A 26289-nucleotide genomic window follows, 5' to 3' on the forward strand; every position below is an offset into this window, starting at 1 on the left:
CCACCCGTGTCCACCAAAAATTATTATTAGTTTACGGCTGTCTGTCCGTTTATAATTGTTATCAGGTTAATTTTCTCCAATTATTATCATTGTGTAATATTAACCATTATAAATAAACATGCGTTAATGTATATTTTCAAAATATATGATTCTGTAACAATGCAAGTTAAATTAACTGTTTTAAAGGTTTGTGTGACCTTCAGCACAAGATATAATAGTAAGTAAACACTAGTAGAAGGTTCCAAGTTACCAGATTAAAGAACGTATGTTCTAATAACATTATGATGATTAATAACCACAAAAAAGATCTATCGTACACTAATTAGGTTTTACAAAATTAGGAAGATCTCACTCTCAGCTCTAAAGTCGAATTTTCCGTAAAAACCACGGAACTGTTTGGCGTGGTTGGATCGAAACATTATCTCCATTTGGGGGTACATTGATTGTATAGGAGAGGTGACATCTCTGCCACAGAAGCGTCCCACTAGCTGTTTAACATTGAAGGCCGTCACTGTAGAAATGTCCACGTAATCTGTGAGACACCTATGTGAGAAAAATATGAATAATTCAGTAACTACAGCAGCATAACGAAAAAACAAAGACGCTGTGTGAAACGTAAGTTAACAGTTTCCCATGAAAAATCACAATGTTACAAAAGCGTTTTGCGAAAGAACTAACTCAATATTCACAACCATAAACATAAAACGTAAAAGTATATGATCCGTAGAAATATTTTTCGGGAAATATGAGGTGCGAATACAGCAAAATTAATTCTAAGTTTCAACTTGAAAGGCTGGGTGTACCCTAGCGATTTCCGTGCTCGGGTTGTAAATCCAAGGATCTACTGATTGTGACTCATTGCTGTAAAAACACACTTCATATTATGTAGCCATGGGTGCGTGAATAAATCCCCTTATTCGATGAGACAAAAGTGAAGTACTCCTAGAATTGACGATAATGTTTAGTAGCTGTCATCTATTTCCTCCCTCATCTCCCCACTACCGAAGCGGTATGTCTGTTGATGTACAACGCTGGAATTCGGATTTCGATAATCGTAATGGGTATAGCACAAATGACCCACTGTGCTGTTTTGTGCTTAACTTCAAACAAACAAGCAGTGTGTTAACTCAAAATTAAGAAAGAATTGCTCTTGTGTGGTTATGAGCGAAATTTTGAAACATAATCAAACGACTTGAATGAATTGCTTATGAATCATTTAAAATTATGACGACAGTATATTGTTGCGTTCCCCCCAATGGCCCAGCGGTATGTATGCGAACTTACAACGCTAGACTTTGGGTTTCGATACCCGTGGTAGGCAGAGCACAAATAAAATCTAAAACTGGGTTGAAAATTCACTTTTCAACAGGACAATGACATAAAGCACAAAGCTAAAGCCACACTGGAGAGGTTTCAAAAGTAGAAAATGAATATCCTGGAGTGGCCCAGTTAAAGGCCTGATATGAATCCAATACAAAATTTATAGTGAAACTCGAAGATTACAGCCCATCAACAATCCCCAACAAATCTGTTAGAATTGGAGCAATTTTGCCAAGAAGAATGGAATGAAAACCACATCATCTCATTTTGCAAGGCTGGTAGAGACATATTCAAAAGGCCTCGGAGCAATAATTGCTGCCAAAGGTGCTTCCATAAAATATTGAATTAAGGGACTGAGTAATTATGCAATTAGTAAATTTCAATTTATATATTTTCTTTGCAGGTTTTGCTGACATCCAGTTTCCTTCATACATCACAGTATTCAGTTTGATCGTTAGCGTTGAATAAAAATTTTATTATAAACTGTTTACATTATTTATATTTCATTAAAATATGATATCAATGATGGGAGTAACTATTTTTATAAGTCACTGTATGTTTCCTCATTTCTCTTCCTCTTCTCCATAGCCATAGTAAAGCCGAGCACGGTTTTAATGCAGGCTACCAGGTTTCCTCTTTGAGAGACATTCTGCAGATTAACCTACTGAAATATCTGCCTGTACAAACATAGTCTACATACGCAATATTTAAGTGAACACTATGAAGTTGATATGATTGAGATAAAAATTTAATGTGTTACTTATAAAGCGAAACTGCAATTGTGATAAAACTTTTAGCACTGATGATTGTAAACATAACATTGTGAAAATTAGATAAACTATTAATTTTAAGACTGTTACTACAATTTTCATTTCAATCTGATATACATCTCCCTCTGGTGATTCGCTCATAATAGTAACGTGCCCTCTGGTGTTACTTCGTGGCGCTACCAACAAGCTTTTTGTTGAATAACACTCAAACTATGATGTCACAGCTAGCGACGCCTTCTTTGACAGCAGACAACTTCCTTTCTGAAGTGTCATGGTGGCCTATAAACGTACCTCTAGCAACGCGCCATCTGATTCCACGTTGTAAAACGTATTCATGTCTGATTGCTCAAAATAACTACTTATTTTCATAAACATTACGTTTTTATTACACTGTAGGCAAAATAGCTCTTTTTGAGTTTACACAGTATAAACCATAACATGTATCACCGTAAGTTTCCCACAGACGACACGGTCTTTCTAAGTTTCATTGTGCGAGTTTTTCATCACTCGAAAGACATATTACAAACAGTTGAGGAGAATTCAAGCATGTTATATTTTTCAACGAAAAGTAATTCTATGACAGTAGTTAAAGCCAACATATGTTTCTTTTTTGTGTGTGTTCCCTAAGTCAGACACACAACATAATTTCCTTACTGCTACCTTCATTAACATAATTCATGAGAACTTAAAATACAATTTTAATGCTATTAATTTAGAGCTTTATTTTTATTACTAAACTTCTGTTATACTGATTTGTTTACATTATCAGTATGTGTATTTAGAACTAACTCAAATTTTTTAAGCTGGTTGAACCTTATGACATGCTATTGGAATTAAGGCCGAATATGTCGTTAACAGAAGGGTAACCACGTGATTAAACAATGCATTCTAACGTTTATAAGTAAAAACACAAGGAAAGCACATTTAACTAGCAGTTTTCCTGTGATAAATTTACCCTTGTTACCCGATTACATGCTTATGCTGCAGTAACTTTCATTTGTTATCTATTCTGTAAGCTTTTTGAGTTAATCTTGCGATAACGTTAATCTGTTTTCTTAGCTTTTCCTGTGATAACGGACATTACTTATCTCTTTTGTTTTCTTACTTCGTAACATCTCACAATTTTTGTTTTGTACATTTTTTCTATGATAGTTTACTCTTCTTAGCTGATTCTAAGGTTATCTTGCAATAACTTTCATTTGTTATATGTGTTGTAAGCTTATCCAATAATATATTTCTGAATTTGTCACTTTTTATGCTGGTAGAGGTTAATTTTCTATCTTGCAAGCATCTCCTGTAAAAAATTATATTTTTCATATGCACTTTTAAACTGAATAATCACTCACCCATCTTTATAAGGTTGTTCCAGTTCAAAGAAAAAGAACGTTAATCTCAGAGTCTCGTAAGGTTTGCCGACAAACTGGTAGTTACACTGGAGATTGTCTGGATAATTGGCGGGAAAATTCGGGGATGAGAAGTTTCCAACTTTGCCTTGTATGCTGTCGAAATAATACATACAGCCAGCTGGAACACAGAGAATGGTGTATTATTCCAATTAAATGTTCACGCAAATTAACAAACGAAGAAAATTAAGAGTGAAGTCCGTGCTCTAAATGGAAGTTGAGTCAAAACCTCATCTTGTAAACAGAGAAATAATATAACATTTACCCTTTGAGTGAGATATGAAATAAAATTAATTAACTAACCAACAGAACAACAGATAACCAACAATAAACCATATTGGCCATTAAAACACCATCTGCCAAATAATTTACATAAAAATAATAGTTCTGTCTCTGATATGTCCGTGTAATTACTTCGCAAGGTGTGGATGGATCTTCACCAAAGTTATGTACGAATGCCCATTAGTCACATGCAAGGGTACATACAAATTTTCCATTTTGCCGGTTCTTATGGACATTTTTGCTTTTTAAAATTGAATTTAAAGGAAGCAGCTTTTCGAATCCAAAGATAACTTTTATTAATCATGAATTTAGAAAACTTCCGCCATGGAACGGGTACTCCAACTATTCAACAATATATTTTGAAAATACGGAAAGCAAGAGCTCATGAAAATACTCACAGCACTCTTAAATAGCAAATAATTATTATGTATCATTCAAATGAAAGCCTTTATCCTATAAGATAAACACTTCACGTGTCAAAAGAAACGCCAAACATTTTATTCTCTTACACAAATTCGAAAAAAAAACACGCAAAGCAAAAAAAAAGTAAAATGGACACTCACCTGCCAAATGACAGCACCAAGGATTTTTCCATTTATCTCACATACAAAAGAATATACCAAGGCACTTTATCCTGTGAGAAATTACCTCACAGGTCAAAATAGAGTACCAAGCATTTAATTCTGTCCGGTATTTCCCACAGGTGCAAACGAAAACACCAATTGCTTTACGTGTTGGGCAACTACCTATGTTAATATGATGCATTTTGCCACAGCTCAAAAAACTGTTGTATACGAGAGTCCAACAAACACATAATAAATCTTAAAGTGCTACAGCTGATGATTCTACTTAAAAAAAGAAGTATTTCGATTTTTCTCTAATTTCTTATAGAGATTAAAAAAAAAGAACTATTTGATAATATGTTATGCAATGCAAAAACCTAATATTTACAGGTGTATATAATTTGATGTAAGAAATTGGACTAACGCTATCCCTTCCACAGTTGATTTACGTGGGTATCTAATCACAGCCTTTTTTTACGTCAGGCACTTAAAATAACTTTACCTGTTATTTTTGATATTTATGTTTACGAAGTATTTCTTTAAAACAGAATTTTGTTTTGTAAGACACCTAAAATAATTTAATGAAAACTAAATATGCTTGTAAAAACGTGAACGGTGGCGAGCCAAAAATATATTCAACTGATTTACCGTGGATAATATTCATGTTTATCTTCCAGTGAAGAGCTATTGTTTCAGTATTAATGAAAAATACGCTGTAACAAATTGTATTTACGTCATTTGATTTTTGTCATCAAACACACTCGAATGATCCAAGTGGAATCCAGGTATTCTTTAAAAACAGGTCTTCTCTTAGGATCAGTGTTCCCTAATTTTAGTGTTGTAAAGACTTATCCATATACTACTGAAGTTAAAATATTAATAGAATAGTGGTATACTTTCTAAATTTTGTTTATCTGATATCTACACTAAAGAACTTTCTTAAGTGTTCCTCAGGTTCAAATAGAAATTCACTCTTCATCTAAGTGCTGACATATTGGTGGTGAACGTTTTATTGCACAGGTTTTACAAAGAAAAAAATAATGACATCTTAAATAGAAAGTCAGATAAGACAAAAATTGCACACTTTGTAACAAAACATGAAATGAAAATGTTTCTCTTCACCATACAGAACATTTACAAATAAAGAACCATCTTGGCACATGCCTCTACTGACTTTGACTTCTGTATTAAGATGGCCACCAATCATATTTTTTATCCATTTCATGTAGGTGTGTCCGGTTTCAGTGATCTTAGTAGGTATTCATGAATTGTTCAGAATACTTAAGCCAATTATCATATTTTGAAAGCTCATAAATGCATCTTTTTCCCATTTCAGCATCCTTTGTTTATATCTTAAAATTTAACGATCTTTAACATGTGTGACCTTTATATGTTACAGGTTGCTTTGATATTATTACTTGTAAACATGACAGACTAGTGAAACTTTGTATAATATATCACTATAACTGCAAGTAGATACCACTCTTTTTCTTGGTGGTGATTTAATTTCTGATAACCTCATCATGGCCAAATAATTTATATCACTTTCAAGCATCAAAAAGAAGCAAACACAACTCACTTAGATCTGTGTGTGTTATATAGAATGATAATGGGGAATCATTACAGTGAAGGGCAAACTATTAAATAGATTCTAAAAGTTTAGGCTTTAAGACCCTTGAGGATGATCTTATATCATGTGAAAGAAAGCCTAAAAGTATAGGCTGTAAGACCTTCGAGGATGATCTTATATCAGGTTCATTTAGAAGGATCCATTTCCTACATAACTGACTTCAACAGACTTTATAGTATTGGGATACAATAATGACACACCATGCTTCATGGGTTAGAACATGCCATTCAAGATTCAATAAAACTAAGCTAAAGCTGCATAATGACAAAATGATATTGACTCAGTAGTGGTGCCAGGTGAGTGTAAATCAAAACTATTACATGATATGCCGAAACTTGAGGGTTGTATAATCGCTACTAGAGGAGGTGTTGGTGTGATAAACGAGCAGATAATTTGTAAGTAAATCACTAGAAGGTAATGCATATCAAAACGTTATCAGCTTTATAGTAACAATCAGTCTTAAAATTAATGTTTTCCTAATTTACATAACATTGAATTCACAATTATTAGTACTGAAAGTTTTTATCGCAATAACAGTTGTACTTTAAAAATTAAAGCATTAAATATTCTAATTTAATTTTATCAACTTTATAGTTTTTGTTTATAAAGTACATATCTTTTACGGAGGTGGATGGTATTTCTGTAGGAGGATAGTGCTCGTTTAGACTAGAAATCCATAACTAAATTCACTGTTTCCCATCGTGCTGACTTTCACATTTCCCCCTACCTACAGCCCAAAACTAACGTGCTTCATCATATGCTAAGTGTAAGTAAAATGATAGTCTTGCCAAACATCACACTTACTGAAAACATTTATTAGCAAAACTTCAAGTTAGAAAAAGATGAATTTATCTAAGATTTATCACATATAACCTACATATATATTATTTTTTCAGACTAGTGTCAATAGGAAAATCTAACAGGGTAGAAAGTATACAATAATTATATGCTAACGGAAATAAACTTGTGTGGAAATTGATTCAATCTTGGCACTCCAGTACTTTATAATTCATACATGTTTTAGTTTGTGTTCTTCCTAAGTATCATAAGGTATCGAGCTGTCAGCAGAAGTTGCTCCTCAAACAAAGATGTACAACACAGCTCAAGTTACAATATAAGCATTGGTGATATTTCTTTTATGTCTAAACAAATACACCCTCAATAAATGTTGAAAAGTTGCATTTGTAAATAATAGGGGGTTTAAACTATAAATATGTGTCTTTTAGATCGAAAATAGAAAATATCTTCCTAATGTACCTTCATCTTTACAAAAAAATAGATACATTCGTTTTGTACTGATTATCAAGTTTAGTGACATACAAAATCAATTCTACGTTAATTTAGGCTAAATATACAACTCACTTTGGCAATTATGTTTTGTAACGACAAACAGTAAACGTGATGATTTTATAAAATGTGAAATGTTTTCTTTCTTTGTAGACTATATCTTTTCTTGTAAGAACCAACAGACTTAACATATTGTGTGAAAAACAACAAACGTTTACAGATTTTGTTCTTAAAAGCTTCAAGAATAGAGTTTATGCGCATTTTGATAAATCTTGGATAAAGTCGTGTTTTAATAGCTTGAAGTGTTGTTACTGAATGTTTCAGTATATATCATGTTTGGCAGGTCTTTGAATTTATTTACATATATTGATTCTAGCATATTAGGCCAAGGTGAAACACGTCAGTTTCAAAGGTCACGACCTAATGTTCAGCATGTTCATACTTCTATGAAAATGTTATTTATAGAGTGTAATCTGTTATAAAAGACTAAGCTAGACACATAATTATCTGGCACTTGATCTTTAGTCCGAACAGAGTAAATTTAAAAACTTTTTTGTTTGTGAATTATCAACGTAAAATGAGTGTAGGTTATATTTTTTCAAATAATTTTTGACCGGCACAATCTAAGCCTTTTACAGACTGCCGTACGTTTGACAGAGTTTAATATTACAGAATAGCAAGTGTAAAGTATTTTTGTTGCCAAATGCAATGATCTCAGTGAAATACAAAACTTCAACCTTAACACTTTTCGTTTATGAGCTATATTAAATGTGAAGCTAATTTAAATGAGACAATCCAGTATTTAGTAAAATAAGAGCTTGTAGTCTTTCTAAATAGCACATTTGTGAGTCTAATTCTTATATGTTTCAGTATATATAATAAATGAGAAAACAGCATCATGTTTTTTTTTTCAAATAAGGATTTGTTCAGACAATCGAGAAGCTGAGGGAACAGTCAATTTAGTTATGAAATTCATAAAGTTTCTAAAATGAAGAAACATTCTATGATCATATAACTTGGAATCACTTTGAGGGAACGTCCCTTACGTTACATTTACGCTGATTTATTCTATCTGACTAATCACATTCTGGAACAAGTATATACCACAGATGTTATTTATATGGTCTGCAGGTCATTATTTTATAAAGTATGATGTTTTTGTAAACAATATATTAGTATATCTAATTTTGGAAGTTTTGTTAATAAATGGTTGACTATGTTTGTTAAGTATGTGGTTTTACTTGCATGTATTAATGATGGTTTATTGGACTAATACGAAATATGAGTTTTATATAAGAAGAATGAAGAGAGACTTGTATTAGGTTTTCAAACATGCTTGTTAGAAATTGATGTTCATGTTGCGTAACTATCATAAAAGACTAAGCTAGACATGTGTAGGTCAGTATTTTATAACACAAGATGTTTGTAGATTTTGTAAGTACCATATTTAATGTTCTCTTAACAAATGTTTCAGTATGTGTGATTCTAAAACTTGTAACTTACATTCTTTAATAATAGCATATTAGGTTATAATAAAACACAAGTTTTAAATACAGAAAAATATTAATGAAGATTGTATTAAAGGTTCAGCCATACTTGTTGGAAGCTGTTATTCATCTGGTTTAACTTTTTACAAAAGACTCAGCTAAGCATGGAATTATCTGAAAGATCATATTTAATCTAAACACTGATTTGTAACTAAATACTTGTATAATTCTTAAGTAAACAGGTAATACATGTTACCGTAACATTGTTTTAACATTTATGTGAATAAAACGTTTTGGAATTGATTGTTCTTCTGAGCCTACAAATCGAAGTCTCACATGCTTTGAATGTGTAGTGTGAACAAATATAATTCTGGTGTCACAAAATAATTTTATTTTACTATAATGCTCATGTTTGAATCTTTTATTCATTTATTTATGTAATCACATATCTTCTTTAGGCGATGTCTCATGATAATTTCAGTATTTGTTCTCACATAATGTTATACAAATGAAAAATTCAATCTTTAACTGAAATAGTAATACAACCATAATGTACAAAAGTTATATGAAAGCTAATTCAGTATTTTGTACGTTGTTTATAGTATATTAGCATATCTGATGTTTTGTTAATAAATGTTTCAGTATGCTTATCAAGTCTATGATTTCCCAGTGTTGTTGTAATGTTAAACAGTCAATGTATTAGATGTTTAAAATGTGAAAGAATAATCACTTGGTTTATAACTGAAGACCCTTTTAAGATCGTGACTGTCAAGGCTTTTTTCAGTTATAAACTACGAGCATTTGTGAAAAATGTATTTGATGCTTGGGTGAACTATTAAGATTAAATGTTATAGTAGTCAACAACTATTTAATATATATGTTTGGTAGTGACATGACTTTAGTCACTTACATACTACAACTTAGAAATATTATATTTTATCGAAAAGTGTATGTCTGTGTGTTACCAAATTTCCTAATTCCAGACCTATATATTTTCTTAAATTTTTATTCCACTATTTTTAAAAGGCAACTGGTTATTTAGTCACTTTTGCTCTTTGTATTATCTATAATAAGGGGATTATTGAATCAACCAGCTTTCCTGAAGTTGAAGTCTCAGGTAAATATGTCAACTAAGATGTGTCAGCAATAGGACTGAAAGAGTGAACAATCTTTATTAAAACTTCATTTTTTTAAAATGGTAACAACATTACTTATCAAGCCCACAGTACTATGCAAACGTGTTACAACAAAGTGAAAAACTGGATTTCAGGCTACTTTCAAAGAACAATGAAAGGAAACTCACGAGTAAAGCATTAAAACTCCATTACTCTTCATATTAAGTACAACAGAAACTCAGTGGAGGTGCTTGAGTTAAGTAAACAGTTAATATTTTGCGTGTCCTCCTTTTGGTTTAATAAGTGCATACTGTCTTTTAGGCATCGTTGCAACATATTTATCAAACTGTCTTTAGGGATTTTACTCCAAATGTGGGGGTCATTTCATCATCTGAATGACTCCAGCAGCTTCTTTTTTCAGCTAAATAATTTCTGCATAGGTTGGATAAATGTTTTTGGTAGTACTTTGGGTATTTCTTGATAGTATAATACTTTACCAATAATATGCAAACTACTAGTATACCATAACGGATGAGTATTTGATGGTATTTATGTTCATCAATTATGCCATCTACTGTGCAAATATCTTCTGTCACCTCAGTAGATAAACACCCCAAAACCATCACACTAAATCCTCCTTTCTTCATGGTAGGTGTATGCATTGAAATAAGTATTTTTCATCTTTCTTTTGATGGATGGACAACCTACGCTTTGAGCCAAATATTTCAAACTCGTTATATTTTCATAACACCCTTTTCCAGTCGTCAACAGTCCACTTTTTTATACTTTTAACATATTTTAGTTCCTTGACAATATTTGGAGATCAAAGTAAAGTTTTTTTCACTGCTACACAGCCACGTTGAGTCTTTTTGATACAGTAGATCTGCGCACTTTTGCATCATTTCATACATGGTTGTTTATCTTATGCTTGAGATCAGTGGCAGTCTTCCTTCTTATAACTTATATAATCTTGACAATTCACCAATAAAACGTAGCTTAATTCTATTCCATTCAGACTAAAGATCAAATGTTTGGTAGTTACAAGATAAATTACATCCTATACATGATAATTACAACAACTGCTACGACTTATATATCGGAGAAATAAGCAGAAAATGGAAACCACATACACAAACACCTTCGCAAGTTTTTGATCACTGCAAGTCAAATAAGTACAACATAAGCATAGAAAACACCAACATAATAAGTAAGAAAATAAATATAAACAAACGCGAAACTAAAGAAGCCCTACTTATACGAAAACTCAAACCAAAATTAAACCAACATAAAGAAACACATTCATACCTATATTAATTAATAACTTAGCAAGTAACTGCAACGTCGTATATAATCACACTATTGTCCCTAAGGTATGCGTCCAGTAACGCTCGTTACAAATACTCTTTCTAAACCTGAATATAACCTGAGAAGGTCGAAGCGTTGTTCTTTAGTTTATTTTACTTAATGTTTTAATACCAATACCAACCGTTTTTAGAATACATTTTTACTTCAAGTGGGTTTCTTGTCATCAGGAAGTCTCCTTTTATACTTATATAAAACTCATGTTTCCTCATATCCCAATGTGTTGTAAACAGAAATAATCAATATACGAAAGTAAAATAACAGACTTAACAAGTTTCATGCAAAACGCACATTTGTTAATAAAACTTCAAGAATAGGATATATTAATATGCTATTTACAAAAACTACAAATGTGTATCAAATCCTAACCTACAGTCCAAGTTATTATTTATCAGCCAAATGCAATAGATCACCGTACACAAAACATAAGGGACATTCCCTAAAATGATTCAAGTTAGAAAGTTTCTTTATTTAGAAAGTCTACAAAACATGTCATGCAACTGAAATCGATAATTAATTTGACTGTTCCTGAATATCAGATACTTTCACTCTGACATTACTCCTCTATTCTTAAGGTTCTGTGGTTGTGTTTTCTTATATCAAAGCCACATCAAGGTCTCTGCTGAGTCCACCGAGGGAAATTGAACCCTTGATTTCAGGTAGCATTGTAAATCCGTAGACTTACCGCTGTACTAGCGGGGAACTCACTATTCTTACAACTGACATGTTTTACTATAGCTTAATACGTAAATTATCACACGCATACTAAAACATTTACTAAGAAAAAGCTCAAATTAAGGAAAGACGATCTTATCTAAGATTTATTACAAATAATGTGCATAAACCCCATTTTTGAAGATTTTAAGAACAAATGTAAAAAACTGTGATAACAATAAAAACGTTCTAGATAACATATTTAAATGTTATTGCTTCACTTATTTCTTATGATAAAAAATGTGTTTTAGAAGAAAAAGCTATTCTCTCACGTTTCATAAACCCATAAAGTTTCCACAAAATAAAGGTTAAGTATAATTATGTACATAAATCAACTTATAAAGCTTAATATGTTGTTACTGTATTATGTAGAGAGTTAAACTAGTGTTTTTCAAGGAAAATAGATGTTGTACAATATATTAACTATGGAAATGAAGTGGAATTATAGAAATAAGTTTTACATCAAGAAATATAAAAATATATGATACTATACAATTAACTATACTAATTGTCTTGTTCAATATGTATAAAAACGAAACTTTATATGTTACAAAACGTTTCTTAGGATGTAGTCAATCAAAGAAAAGAACTACAGAACTAATGCAAAAGTATAAATTTAAGAAAGAAAATGCGCAAGTTGAATAAAATATTATTTTAAGGTTTTAATTGCTACTAAAAAGATGATGACATAATAGAACGTTGAAACATGTTGATATAGATGAGGCTACTTCACCCTGGTGGTTCGCTCGCAAATTATCTGCTCTGATAACCTCATCATCCTTTCCCACAACTCTACAAACGCGACTTCTGGTTCCACTTCGTGGAACTGTAATGTCACCTTTTCCCCAAAACATTAGCGCCTTCTGCTGCCACATCGTGGGCGTAATCGTTCCGGGCACGTGCCGTCATTTTATCTACTCCCTCTCATTCTTCTGAGCCAATTAATCAGCGGGCGCGTCCAGAGGGAACTACTAAAATATGCTGAGCAAAAGGTACAGTTCTTACTTTTTTAGTGACACCTAGTGCGTTTAACACTTTGTCTGGACTAGTGGCATCATTTAAATACACATAAATAAACAAAACCTATACAGATGAAACTAAAAAATTATAAAAACTTATGACATATGGTGCCACCTGATGTTCAAATATTTTTGTTGTATTTAAATCATACTCATCTTTGAATGTATACAAAAATATAGCTTGCCTAGTTGACAATAGTTATCACCGTATACAAAATAACGTTTTAGGTTAAGCCTTTGATATAAGACTATAACTAATTAAATAAATATAAATATTTTTTTCAGGACAGATAAGCTTTCGGATTTAAATATTAAACTTGTGTAGTATTTTTAACTCGTGGAAGCATTTAATATTCAGAAACATGGATATATTTTTATACTGTTTTAAAAGTAGTTGAATATACTTAATCTTTAGGCGTGTAGGTAAAACGAATTTAGATTTATGCAAATGAAGTAAGCTTTTTATTTGGTTAGTTCCTGCAACCTCAGCAAGTGGAAAATCTTTCTATTTTTTCACCTAAGTTATTTCTGGTTTTAAACATCGTTTAAAAGATCAGTTATATGTATCCAGTAGGTTCGTAGTCAAGTATACAAAATTTGACTACTAACCTACTGAGTCGGCCTTATAACCATTTTCAACTTAGATCCCCTGGTGATAAAAATCATCGTGTACTTTCCACATCATTCTGACCTTTTACAAGCACATAATATTTCATAACTTTTCGAATATAATAAACCAATTTCATATTATTCTGTTAGAAAAAACTCTGTAAAGAACATTCTACCATACACCTGTATAACTCGTAAGTTCCTGTTATCTGACCGTATCATGCGTAAGCATAAATTTCCTCTTTTTAGATCTGCGTTGACAGATTTTTGTTTAAAGTGCATTTGTTTTAACTTATAACATAAAGATTATAGTTAAATTTTATAATTAGATATATTGATAAATAGGGTTTATATCTCAATTACGATTACAAAGGAATGTTTTACCATAACTAATATTATCAATGTAGCGTCAAGGTTTAGGCCTACATTGAAAGAATTGTTACGTAGATAGTATTAACTATGGAAAATATAATGAAATCCTGAATCTATTAGAGTAAGGTTTAACGAAATAAAATAAATTAAGAAAGACAAGTTAGGGTTCACAAAGTTTTGGTGTTGTTAGGCGTGTAGAATATAGGCTATAAATGAAAAATATAGAACATTTATTGATTATTAAAATCAATGTGAAATGCATAATTAAGAAGTAAGTTAAAAGTAGCATAAAATATACTACTACTTCTAATAATACCTTTAACCACATTACGATATGTTGGGATCGCGTACGCATTAGCCTGATATTACTATAATTGCAAAATAAGGTAAAAAAAAAAAAAAATATCGGATATATCGGAATTGGGAAAAAAAAAGCTTTCAAAGTAAAAGACACAACATGTCTTGTTTATAGATTTCAAATACATAGTAACTTTGACGATAGCTGGAAACATACACAATCAAGATTACCAAAATATTAGTACACGTACAACTTACCTACCAACCAAGTAAAAGTATACAAGGACAACTTATCTATCAACCAAGTAAAAGTATACAAGTACAACTTACCTATCAACCAATGTGTAGAATATAGATGTACACCTGACCTATCAACCAAGTATAGAGTATACATGTACAACTAATCTATCAACAAGGTATAGAGTATATGTGTACATCTTACCTATCAACAAAGTATAGGGTATACTAAAACAACTTATATATCAATCAACTAGAGAATATAAAAGCACAACTCAACTATCAACTAACCATAAACATTATAAAAACACAATTGAACTATCAATCAAGTGTTGTTTAATATAATATGACTTACCTAAACATTAGTTTATGTTTTACAACATCAGTTTATTTATTGTTTGTATTAGAATTATTGGGGAAAAAACAAACTTGTAATAATTTTGTGGAACTCGTTATGTCTCACCCTCTAAGTATCTTAAACTTCACAAAATCCTCTATTTATAGACCAGAGGTAAAGTAGCCAACTCTTGAGTGACCAAACTGTGAGATCTGACCGTCACTCGTATAATGCAACCATAACACCAAAGTGTGGAAACGAGACGCGAACCATGAATGCTCGTACTCACAACTCGTTTATTAACGTATAGCTACAACTTCTTCCAGTTGAACAGCAAATTGTTTAAAAACTTGAACCACAACTGTATCGATAACATATTACACCACAGATATTTAAACATCAGTTATTAACATAAAACTCACCTGTCAGTTGAATTAGAATAAAAGTTTTTATAACAAAGAGGATGAAAGCGTAACGTAACTGCATTGTCGTGTCTAGATGCATCTACAAAATAAAAATAATTAATAGCAGCATTAGTCATATTAGAATAATCTCTTTTTGAGCGAAAGTGTTAAAGATGATATGGTCCATTCACTGCAATATAGCATTAGAATCAAAATAATTAAGAAAACAATATATTTACTCATTTTTCTTAATACTTTACAATGACTTTACTTAACACATCACTTACAAGGTTTATATAATAAATCATCCCCTGGTGAGAGGGTGCTAAGTTTACAAATTTATAGATTTGATTCCTTGTCATAGACATAGCAAATAGTCCAATGTGGCTTTGCACTTAAGCAAACAAACTCATCAAAGAAATAACCTGTTAAATAAGGTTAATGAAATATGTCGGAAGTGTAAACCGTTAAAATTATTTTTTTCTCACTTCAACCTTCTTTTCCTCTATTCGCACGTGAAAATGCTTTGCGGTAAATTATAAGCCTCCAGATAATGTTTCTCTGGTGTAAAATCGGCATGTAATTATTCGACTAGAATTACTGAAATTTACGTGTAAGTAATTAATACGTCTGATCTGGATACCTATAAACTTCAATAATGTGTTTATTCTGTTTGTTTTGTCCAAGAACCCCTACTCCCCTTCAGTGGCTCAGCAGTAAGTTTGCAGGCTAAGTTTCGGGTTTCGATACACGTGGTAGGCAGAGCACAGAAAGCTTTATGCTTGATAATAAAGTTAGAAAAAACGACCTTTAAATTTCATATAATTATAAGAGAACTTTTATTACTGTTTATTTTAGAGGATGCAGTTCTGTTTATGATAAAAAGTAGCAACCCAAAAATCAACACCGTGACAACTGATGCTCAAAAGTTTGAATTCAAACCACATCTTGCTCATGAACGTATTCACTATAATAGTTGTATTTCCACAATTATAGCACTGTAACTTCCTTCTGTGAAAAGTCTGAATGTTTTATCCACATTTCCAATACATCTTTTCTCCATATTCACAACAGCTATTGAGATTATGTTAGAGTGTCAGACACTTTATAGAAGCCTTTTATAGTTTTTCACTTATACGTGGTTTACAAAGGCTAACAGCGCTTCAGTAAGTATTATTATTACAAGATCTCATTAAGTACAGTGTTATTTTGAGGCGGACATTATTTTTATAGTTTCATAGTATTCTAACATAGTATTCTGAGGTTTAAATAGGGCAAGCCTCATTCAAAATGCTGAGTAACGATCTTCTAATAATGTGCACCTGGTGTGATACACCTGTGTATGAGTTGAACCATTTTAAGTGGGAATAAATGTGGGGGTGTCCTAAATTTTTCCTCAGTTAGAATATGTATGTTTGTAGAATTACATTTACAGAAGATCTTGAAAAGTCTTTTCTTCAGTTTTAATTGTTTAGTTATATTCCTTTATTCTCTCAGTATTTTAAATATTGAGATTAAATATCTATATATCCAAAAATGTTACAAAAATACACAGGCTTTCATAGGGTGTCCTAACTTTTTCACATGACTGTATATACGAGTATATAGTATGCGATAAAAATAACTTATATTTATAAAAAAAATTAAATATCACTAGGAAGACAGAGCTCAGGAAGAAAACTGGAAAGAATACATTACGTTTCAAGCTTAAGAGTTGTGTGTACGTGTGCATTTCTTATACCAAAGCTACATTGGGCTATCTGTTGTGTCCATCGAGAGAATAGAACTCTTGATTTTAGTGTTATAAATCAGAGAACTTACCTCTATGTTAAGAGTTACACGATAATTTAATACTGGAAAGAGTGACGTACTACACTTGATTGAAAACTTCGATCTTTGCTCAGGTAATCTACAAGAAATGAACAGATATTGTAGTAAGTATTAGCACTACTTTCTAAAGATTATGTTCTAAACTAATGGAGAGAAGAACACGATAATGAAACAATAAAGTACTGCTTAATTGTAAGTTTGTGCAATTCAGATTACTGGTTTAATTGTTATTTACTAATCATTAACTTATACCTTCATTTAACGTGGGTTAGATGGATTAATGATCAACATATAATCAGCTGGTGCACGGTAAACTCCAAAAGTAAAATTATTTGGCCAAGTGTAGTATTACATTACACACAAAATATATTATTATAAAATGTACTGTAATGTACAAAGCTGGTTTGAAAGTTATTTGCTCGAATAAAAAATGAATACTTTTATACTCTTAAAAACATATTTGTTCTCATAGCCAAATTGGACTTTGTGTTGTATCACTGCGTCGTAAACTTACCATTGCCTCACTGGATGACCTTTAAAATTCATTTTACAAAATAATAATAATGTCAGCAAAAGCTAAATAAATAGTAAGAAACATCTGATTGAAGAACTGTGTTCTCAGTAGCAAATGACTAGAGTAATATTTTCGGAAGAATGTGTCGTGATCGTTGGTTGGCTATGTAAGCGTGGCAAACACTATTAGGATGACGTGTCGTGATGGTTGGTTCATTACATAAACATAACAACCACAATTAGGATAATGTGTCATGATGGTTGGTTCATTACATAAACGTAACAACCACAATTAGGATAATGTGTCATGATGGTTGGTTGATTATATAAACGTGACAAACACTACTAGGATGGCGTGTCGTGATGGTTGGTTGGTTATATAAGTGTTGCAAACACTATTAGGATGATATATTTTGATGTTTGGCTCATTACATAAACGTGACAAACACAATTACGATAATGTGTCGTGATGGTTGGTTGATTACAATAACGTGACAAACACTAATAGGAGTGCGTTTCATGGTGATAAGTTAAGTGCATGAATTTAATTATATATTCGCACGAAATGTAACATTGATTGTTTGATTACATATGTGACGAACACTATCAGATATCATATTTGTTTGATTACATAAATGTAACTAACACTATCGCAAGATGTCATGATGGTTTATTAACCAACACTTTATTAGGAGATATTATGGTGTTTGGTTAATTACTATTCATGAGTAACACTTATGTAACGCGATTGCACAATGAGTAGATTATTGTCTAAACAGGAAGCCAACACGAAGAAATACAATTACGCGTTTTCCATTTGTAAACATTCCCTTTGATAAGCTCGATTCATTGCCAATGTTGGCTTTATGGCCTCAATTTAACAAGGTATAAAGACACTTTTACGTTTCTACATTGGGTTCTCAATCTAGGATTGAAACTTTATATTAGGTTACTGCACATCCTAGAGGATAATAACCACAAAGTTTCGGTCTATCAGGAGTATTTTCTTGATCACAAAATACCAGATAGGCGAAACCTTGAGCTTTCTATTTGAGATATACGTTTATACTTAATAATTAAACTATAAATAAAAAAGTATTACGTAGTATATGGCATAGCGTTATAATAAGTGATATGTGACGTAAAATACAATTATCATAATATTACATAAGATAACCAAGAAACAGAATCAGTGTAATCGTGCCTTTAGCAAGGACAACATAATCTGATTAAAACAATCACATTATAATCCACGCAAAATTAAAGAAGATCATTGTAATGAAGCCAAAGTTAAACAATATATTAAGTAATTTAGAAGGATTAGGTTATTCACCTTTCATGCTTCTAAAATTTGTGATCAATCATAGTTTCTAATTTAGCTCCATCTTCTGTTTTCAGAAAATAGTTTTATCTTTTATATTAGCGATAGGATCATTTTTAGGGCTAATGCAAACAGTTCAAACAATTTCACTCACATTTTAAATTATACGTTTTTTCGTCGCTCATAGTTTAAACTTCACTACTTACCATGTTTAAGTCTCTGTTCTTATCATGACGCTAAAGATCGGGTTTCCATATCCGTGATGGATACAATACAGACAACCCATTGTGTATCTTTACGCTTAACAACAAACAAATAAAAACTATATATGTATATACATATAATTCAGCTTGGTGGTTAGGGTACTCGGCTTATTATCCGCGGGACACGGTTTCTAATCTCCGTCTCTGAACATGTGTGGGAACGTTATAACATAACGTTGAATCCCACCATTCTTTTTGAAAAAGTAGCCCAGGAGTTGATAGTGGGTTTGTTGACTAGCTTACCTTCCCTTTAATCTATTATCATTAACTTAGGGACAGCTATCGTAGATGGGCCTCCAGCGGCTCTGCGCGAAATGTAAAACAAACAAACAAACCTAGTACTTGGCAAGCAGTTTTTAAAAGCACGTAGTGAGTTCATAATTTAACCACATCAATTATAAATGATCAAATTGGCATTAAAAAAATCAGACGCTGAATTAGGGTAAAATCAGAATAATCTAACATAATCAGAACTACAATAGTACCGGTGTAAATTAATCAGGATTACAACATAATCATATGGCTTAAACAAAACTGTATAACTACAATAACGCGTAGCATAGATTACAACAAATTATGTAATGTAACAAGGATGATAGTAATATAATTAAATATGTGTGTTTTTAACAGCAAAGACACATCGGGTTATCTGCTGTGTCCACCGAGAAGAATCGAGCCCCTGATTCTAGCGTTGTGAATCAAAAGACGAGGGACATGTGTGCTCTACCCACTACGGGTACCGAAACCCGGTTTATAGCGTTGTAAGTTCACAGATATACCGCTGCGCCACTGGGAAGCTGTAATTAAATAATCTAACTAGAGCCACAATAATTTAAACTAAATACATTTAAAAAATATATTAATATCAAACCAGGATTGAAAATGAAACATATGTTCCAATTAAAATTACCGCAGAATCATGCAGCGTAATTATAATTAACAAATAATTACATATAAGCAGGATTATACAGTAATCGTGAAATATTAAAGTACTATGAAGCTAATATTGCAGTATGACTACGATTACCTGTTTATATTTTAATATTTAACAAAACATATTGTTCAACTGAGATTATATTAAAAATCATAATAGTAATCATGTCACGACATCAGTAAAGGAAACCTAGTCTGACAGTAAATCGTAGAGTCCATCTTGATCCAGTACGTGACACCTGAAAAGTGTGAAATGTGATTTAATAAAAATCCTCTCAGTTTTTCTGCAGGGTTATGAAACCAGAAAAAAGTCTCCAACATTAAAAGGTTTCGGCATGGCTAGGTGGTTAGAACACTCGATTAGAAATTTTAAGGGTCGCTGGTTCGAATCCCCGTTACACCAAACGTGCTCGTTACTTTCAGCCGTGGTTTTCAGTTGATCATACAAAACTGATACATCGGACCCCTGATAATATTTTCACACTTTTTCCATATGATAATACAATTAAAATAATAATTAAGGTTAATTTCTAATTTACCGATTAATCTACATTATTCTGTATTACAACACAATCTGTTTGTTTTGAATTTCGCGCAAATCTACACGAGGGCTATCTGCGCTAGCCGTCCCTAATGTAGCAGTGTAAGACTAGAGGGAAGGCAGCTAGTTATCACCACCCACCGCCAACTCTTGGGCTACGCTTTTACCAAAGAATAGTGGGATTGACCGTCACATATTACGCCCCCACGGCTGAAAGTGTGAACTTAACCAAGATATGTCTGCGGACTCGCATCGTTAGAAGCTGGGTTTCGATACCCGTTGTGGGCAGAGCACAGATAGCCCATTGTGTAGCTTTGTGCTTAATTCCAGACAAACAAACTTAAGAATAAGTTTCGAATAACTACCATATAGTTTAGCCGGGATTACAATAACCACTACAAAGTCTAATCAAGAAAACGTGAAAACAGTAGAAGTAACCAAGGATACTATAGAAACATGTAGTAGAATAGAAAGGTGTATTACCATCATGGAATATATCAAAGTTGAAAGCTCTTACTATGTAACTTAGCTTCCTTTCGAAAGTTAATTTCTTTCGTTAAGAGTGAACTGTGAACGAATAGAAAATATCAAATGTAGTAATACATGCTGGTAACCTGAGGGTTAAGTTGTTTTTAATGGAATTTTGTAGATATGACAATTTACCAATGTACGAAGTGAGTGTTGTTGTTTTTGTCTTAGTGCAAAGTTTTGTAACGAGCTATCGTCATTCAATCTGCTGCACGAAATAAATGTTCTGAAAACATAAAAATAAATGAGTGTGAAAAACGTAAATTATAAAAGGTTTGTGGTTGATAATTGGAAGAAAAATACTCGAAAAATATAAATATTTCAAATCAACAATGAAACTACAAAGAGTTACATTTGTACTTAGGATAATGAGAAAATTTTAAACAATAAAAGCGATTTACAAACAAACAAAAACAACAAAGAACACCACAACCAAGTCCAGAGTCTCGAAGGTGTGAATAGGTAAAATTATTGAAAACAAAATAAACTAAGTTTTTCTAACAAATAGTTCATTAAAGATCAAAGATCACCGACATAGAATTCAAGATTCATCAAATTTATATTGGTAATCCACATCCACATCTACTCTGCTTATTAACTAATTTCCATATATATTTAGAAATGTGTATGTAATAAGCGTTAGAGCAATTTTATCAGTACAGTATATGACTATAATCGCCCAAGTTTGCGCTACTCATCTTAAAACTCCAGTATGGGAACCCATTAATTTTTAAAATGTCGAGATTTGCGAAATGATCCTTTGAAGTTGTAGATTTTGTTTTTATTTGAAAATACATTTATAATAAACTGCTTCTAATATAGTTTAATATAAAACGCATCAAACTGTTTATAAACGTACAAAATTACTTTAAAATTTAACTATTAATCTTACCTCTGAACGAGTAAATGAAATTCAGTGTTTAACGCCAGCCCTCTGGGTATCTAAAACATTTATTACACTTAAAGCTATCAGCTATTATTTATCCCTATCGATAGAGCTTTAGTTCTCTTGTTGACTGCATAACTTTTATAATTATTTACTTAGCTTCATGTTGTAAGTGTAAGCTTATAATAGCTATCCGAGCTGAGTACAGTAGTTCAATACTGATCTAAACACTTTCACCCGGCATAGCCAGATGGTTAAGGCACTCGACTCGTAATCGGAGGGGCGAGGGTTCGAATCCCCGTCATACCTAACATACTCGCCCTTTCAGCTGTGGGTGCGTTATAATGTGACGGTCAATCCCACTATTCGTTGGTAAAAGAGTAGCCCAAGAATTGGCGGTGGGCGGTGATGACTAGCTACCTTCCCTCTTAGTCTTACACTGCTAAATTAGAAAGGGCTAACGCAGATAGTCGTCGTGTAGCTTTTCGCGAAATTCAAAACATTTGCCACCTAACATATGATGATGGTATGAACTGTCTTTCATTTTGTTTACAACTAATGCGTACCTAGACAAGTAACAGTTAACTCTAGCATATACAATATATGAATAATTTCTTACTTTATGTTGTGGTTACTTAAGATACCATATAATTTACAAGTGAATAAATGGTCATACCTAGTCTAAACTAGATTTACAACATTACATTACAACGGGTGATAGAACATTCATGAAAGTATCCTAATGCGGGTAGCTGATTCCAGCTTCAGCAATGACACTATTTAAATTTACGACACAGCATCACTATAGATGATTGAAAGTCCATGAATATATTTTATATCGTTATGGAGTAAACAGAGATGGATACTCCGCGTAAGATCGGCACGGGGGGGGAATCGTATCAAAGGAAATTGTGGTGATACTCTGGCTTGGTATCTTACATTGTGTTGTAGGGTATATTTTTAATGACATAATTTTGACCTTTTGCATGGTTTGTAAGACGAAGTTCTGGTATTACATAGTGACGATTTGTGACGCCTTGTAGTTTCCTAATATCTATATCTGGTTTGACGTCTTAAGTTTTGTAGAGACTTGGGAAAACATCTAAATTAAAATACAAACTCGTCGTTAACGTGTTAGTCAGAACTGTTTACTGTTTGAGTCTGTATTGTACATTCAACAATAAGTTTAACAACTAAATAATTATTTGGTTTTATTTGCGAGTGAAGCTAACCGCTCGCCAAATTTATAGAACTTGTGATAGAATAAATAAAAATATTTTCTTACCGTTAAGACGAGTGGAATTTGCATTATTTTGTGTTAAATAATCAAATTTAAACTCAACAACAGTGCCATTCGAGTAGTATCATATGTTTATATATTTGGTTGATTGCATTTCCATATATTTTACAAAATGTTCGTGCCCGTCTTGTGATGTGCGCATGTTTACGCCTATTTTTTAATACTGCTTTGCACATATATCACATATTTTGATAACCAAATCTAATAAATCCAATTTCACTTCGCTATTTATGTAATGAATATACATAAAAAATTACAAGCACACGCGCACTCACAAGTAAGAATGATTGTTTTTTATCTTGTATATTCACATTATGAAGTCTGAAGCTATGTAATTTTTCTTTGTTATTGTTGCGTGAACTAAAATTCGTACGTAACTGTAAACTAGTGAACGAACACATTTACTTTACCATTAACGATGGAAAAGCTGAGCGTTAACATATATCTATAACGAGACAGCGTATAACTGCAGATGAGACAAGTTTCTATGGTAACACAACCTATTAGATATATTAGTCACCTGCAGTCGATAGCACGCTTGTAGAAAAATTGAATGCAATTTCACACTGTTGCCTCATGAGATGGCGCTATTTTAGTTCCGTTGTCGTACATAATCCCTTAAACCTATTTATCGATGCATTCCTCTAAAAGCAACATAAATTATTCATTTTCCTATTCTCTGAACCCATTTACGATTTCTCAAACAGAAAGCGGTTTCTGATTGGTCATGACAGGTAGTAGCTTCAAAAAATAAAAAAATGGACGTTTTGAGTAGTTCTGTTCTCTAAATGATATTAATACTTTAAAAACTAGCATGAAATGCTAAGTTTCCTTGAACAAAACTCCCATAATCTCAATGCGCGAAATTCAAAACAAAACAAACCCATAAACCCAACTTTCCATACATGCTTAAAGTTAACTATCAAAGTCTAAAGTTTTATTACGTTATGCTTTTACCTCCCAGAAAAAAAGGGAAACTTGTATGAAAATATTGAGAGGTTTACATAGAAGAAAGTAAATGGATTATAATATATATATATCTCCTGTGTATATATATATATATATATACCACAATTCCTTAAAACAATATAGCCTACACGTTTTGAAGGTTAAGCAAAAGCTGATTCATTTTATTGAAAAGTCACATATCTTAAGACTTTTCACTAAACCAAAGAGTTAAGAAAACTTAATGCAAATGAACTTCAACCGTAAAGCAGATTTAGTAACTAGAGTTTTGTTCTACATATCGAGAAACGTTCTCGCAAATACTGGTTACGTGTTTAAGTATAAGTTGCTGTTTCTTAAAAATTCCGTTTCGCTTCTCTCTCCGTTATAGATTCCACGTTTTGAAGAACCGCAACACATGTTTTGGAAAGATACCATGAATACACCACTTCACGATTTTCCCTATGTGGTGTGTCAAGGTCGTCGCAAAACCGAGGCTGAACATTTTGACGAGTAAACAAAACAAATGCCTCCTCCAGCTACAATAATCACATAAATCATGAGGCACTGAAATATAGAGATTCACACACACATATAACTTATCAAAACTCACTTTTTCAATGGTAAAGTATAGTATGCACTATGACGAAGATAAGTGAAATAAGTACAATGCTGTAGGCGATAATAAAAGCCTTTTAAGTCTATGTTACAATTAATAACCATCTCCATACTTCAGTTCACATATGGCTGCATATGAACAAATCTATTCCATATAACTTTGAGCTGTTCATTCTCATTATATTCTGATGTTCATTTTTCAAGATGTAGTAACAATACCTAGTATTTAAAACAGGATGAAACACAAACGTAAGAAAATGTTATTGCTTATGTAGATTAGGGTTAGAGTTTGAATTCTGTGTATCTGAATTGTGAACCTGACGATGACCGAAGAAGGTCGAAATGTTGTTCGCTCTTCTATGTAAAATATTTTCTCAACCCAAACGAGCCGTTTTTGCATATAAATTTCTCAAGAGGACTGTTATAAATGGAATTTAGTTATACTGGATTAATGCCACAAGGGTATTTTAAGGCTTAGTTTTAGGGCTATTGCTTTTTGTGATTTACATTAATGACATAGATGAAGGAATGCTTAATAAATTACTTAAATTTGCTGCTGATATCAAGGTCTTTGGTGTTGCTAGCAATGAAGAGAATGCTGCTGATTTACATGAGGATTTAGATCATTTAGTGAGTTGGGCAAATAAATGGCATATGGGTTTTAGTTACAACAAATGCAATATAATGCATGTGTGTTATCATAATTTATATGTGTAATTTGCATGGGAATAACTTTAATACTGTCAAATGCTTTCTCAAAATCCAGATAACAGTCAGCTGTTCTCCAATTTGTGTAAGATGCATAATTTACCATATCACGTCCAGTATGATGGTTTGGCTAAAAGGTTAATACAAATTATGAAACAAATGCTGAATAAATAATTGTTAATCCTGATCAAACTGTCTATGATTAACATTTTCAAATCACCATTTTGGCATGTCATGCAATTGTACAGAGTTCAATTGGATTTTCACCTCATATTTTCGTATTTGATAGAGAAATATGTGTGATGTATGATGAACCACATCTAAAAGTGTTATGCAATGTCTACAGATATACGTGAAATTGCTGCAAATTATAAAATAATCAAGACAACACAAGAGGTGCTATACTAAAATAATGAAAGAGTTGTAAAGTCAACACAAGAGGTGTTACAACAAAATAATCAAACAGTTAGGAAGGCGACACAAGAGGTGTTATAATAAAATAATCGAAAGACATTATTTTCAGCAGAGATACCAGGTTTTAGTTTGGAACATTCCAGTGGAATGAAACTCAATTTGCTCTGGCTGGCTAGGTTTACACCTAATACGCTAGCAACTGTGTCCATTGATGTATGGAATACAGAGGCCACGTGGTTATTATGGACAAGCTATGACCATATATGTTACGAATAAATTTC

General features: G+C 32.2%; 1 protein-coding gene across 2 annotated transcripts in view; it reads right to left on the reverse strand.

Moving 5' to 3' along the window:
- The window catches only part of LOC143257569 (neuropilin and tolloid-like protein 1), a 40100-nt gene extending 22988 nt beyond the window's left edge, over window positions 1–17112 (reverse strand). For both annotated transcript variants that reach the window (XR_013031944.1, XM_076516441.1), the window contains exons 1-4: window positions 17030–17112; window positions 15227–15308; window positions 3437–3614; window positions 353–543 (exon numbers count right to left, since the gene is read on the reverse strand). Coding sequence is in view for 1 of the 2 variants with exons in the window: in XM_076516441.1 (XP_076372556.1) it covers window positions 353–543; window positions 3437–3614; window positions 15227–15308 (451 nt within the window). In the remaining variant the exon portion in view is untranslated. The remainder of the gene's footprint in view (window positions 1–352; window positions 544–3436; window positions 3615–15226; window positions 15309–17029) is intronic.
- Window positions 17113–26289: the final 9177 nt, after the last annotated feature.

Source organism: Tachypleus tridentatus, chromosome 7 (assembly GCF_004210375.1).
Source record: "Tachypleus tridentatus isolate NWPU-2018 chromosome 7, ASM421037v1, whole genome shotgun sequence".
In the NCBI taxonomy this organism is placed as follows: Eukaryota; Metazoa; Arthropoda; class Merostomata; order Xiphosura; family Limulidae; genus Tachypleus; species Tachypleus tridentatus.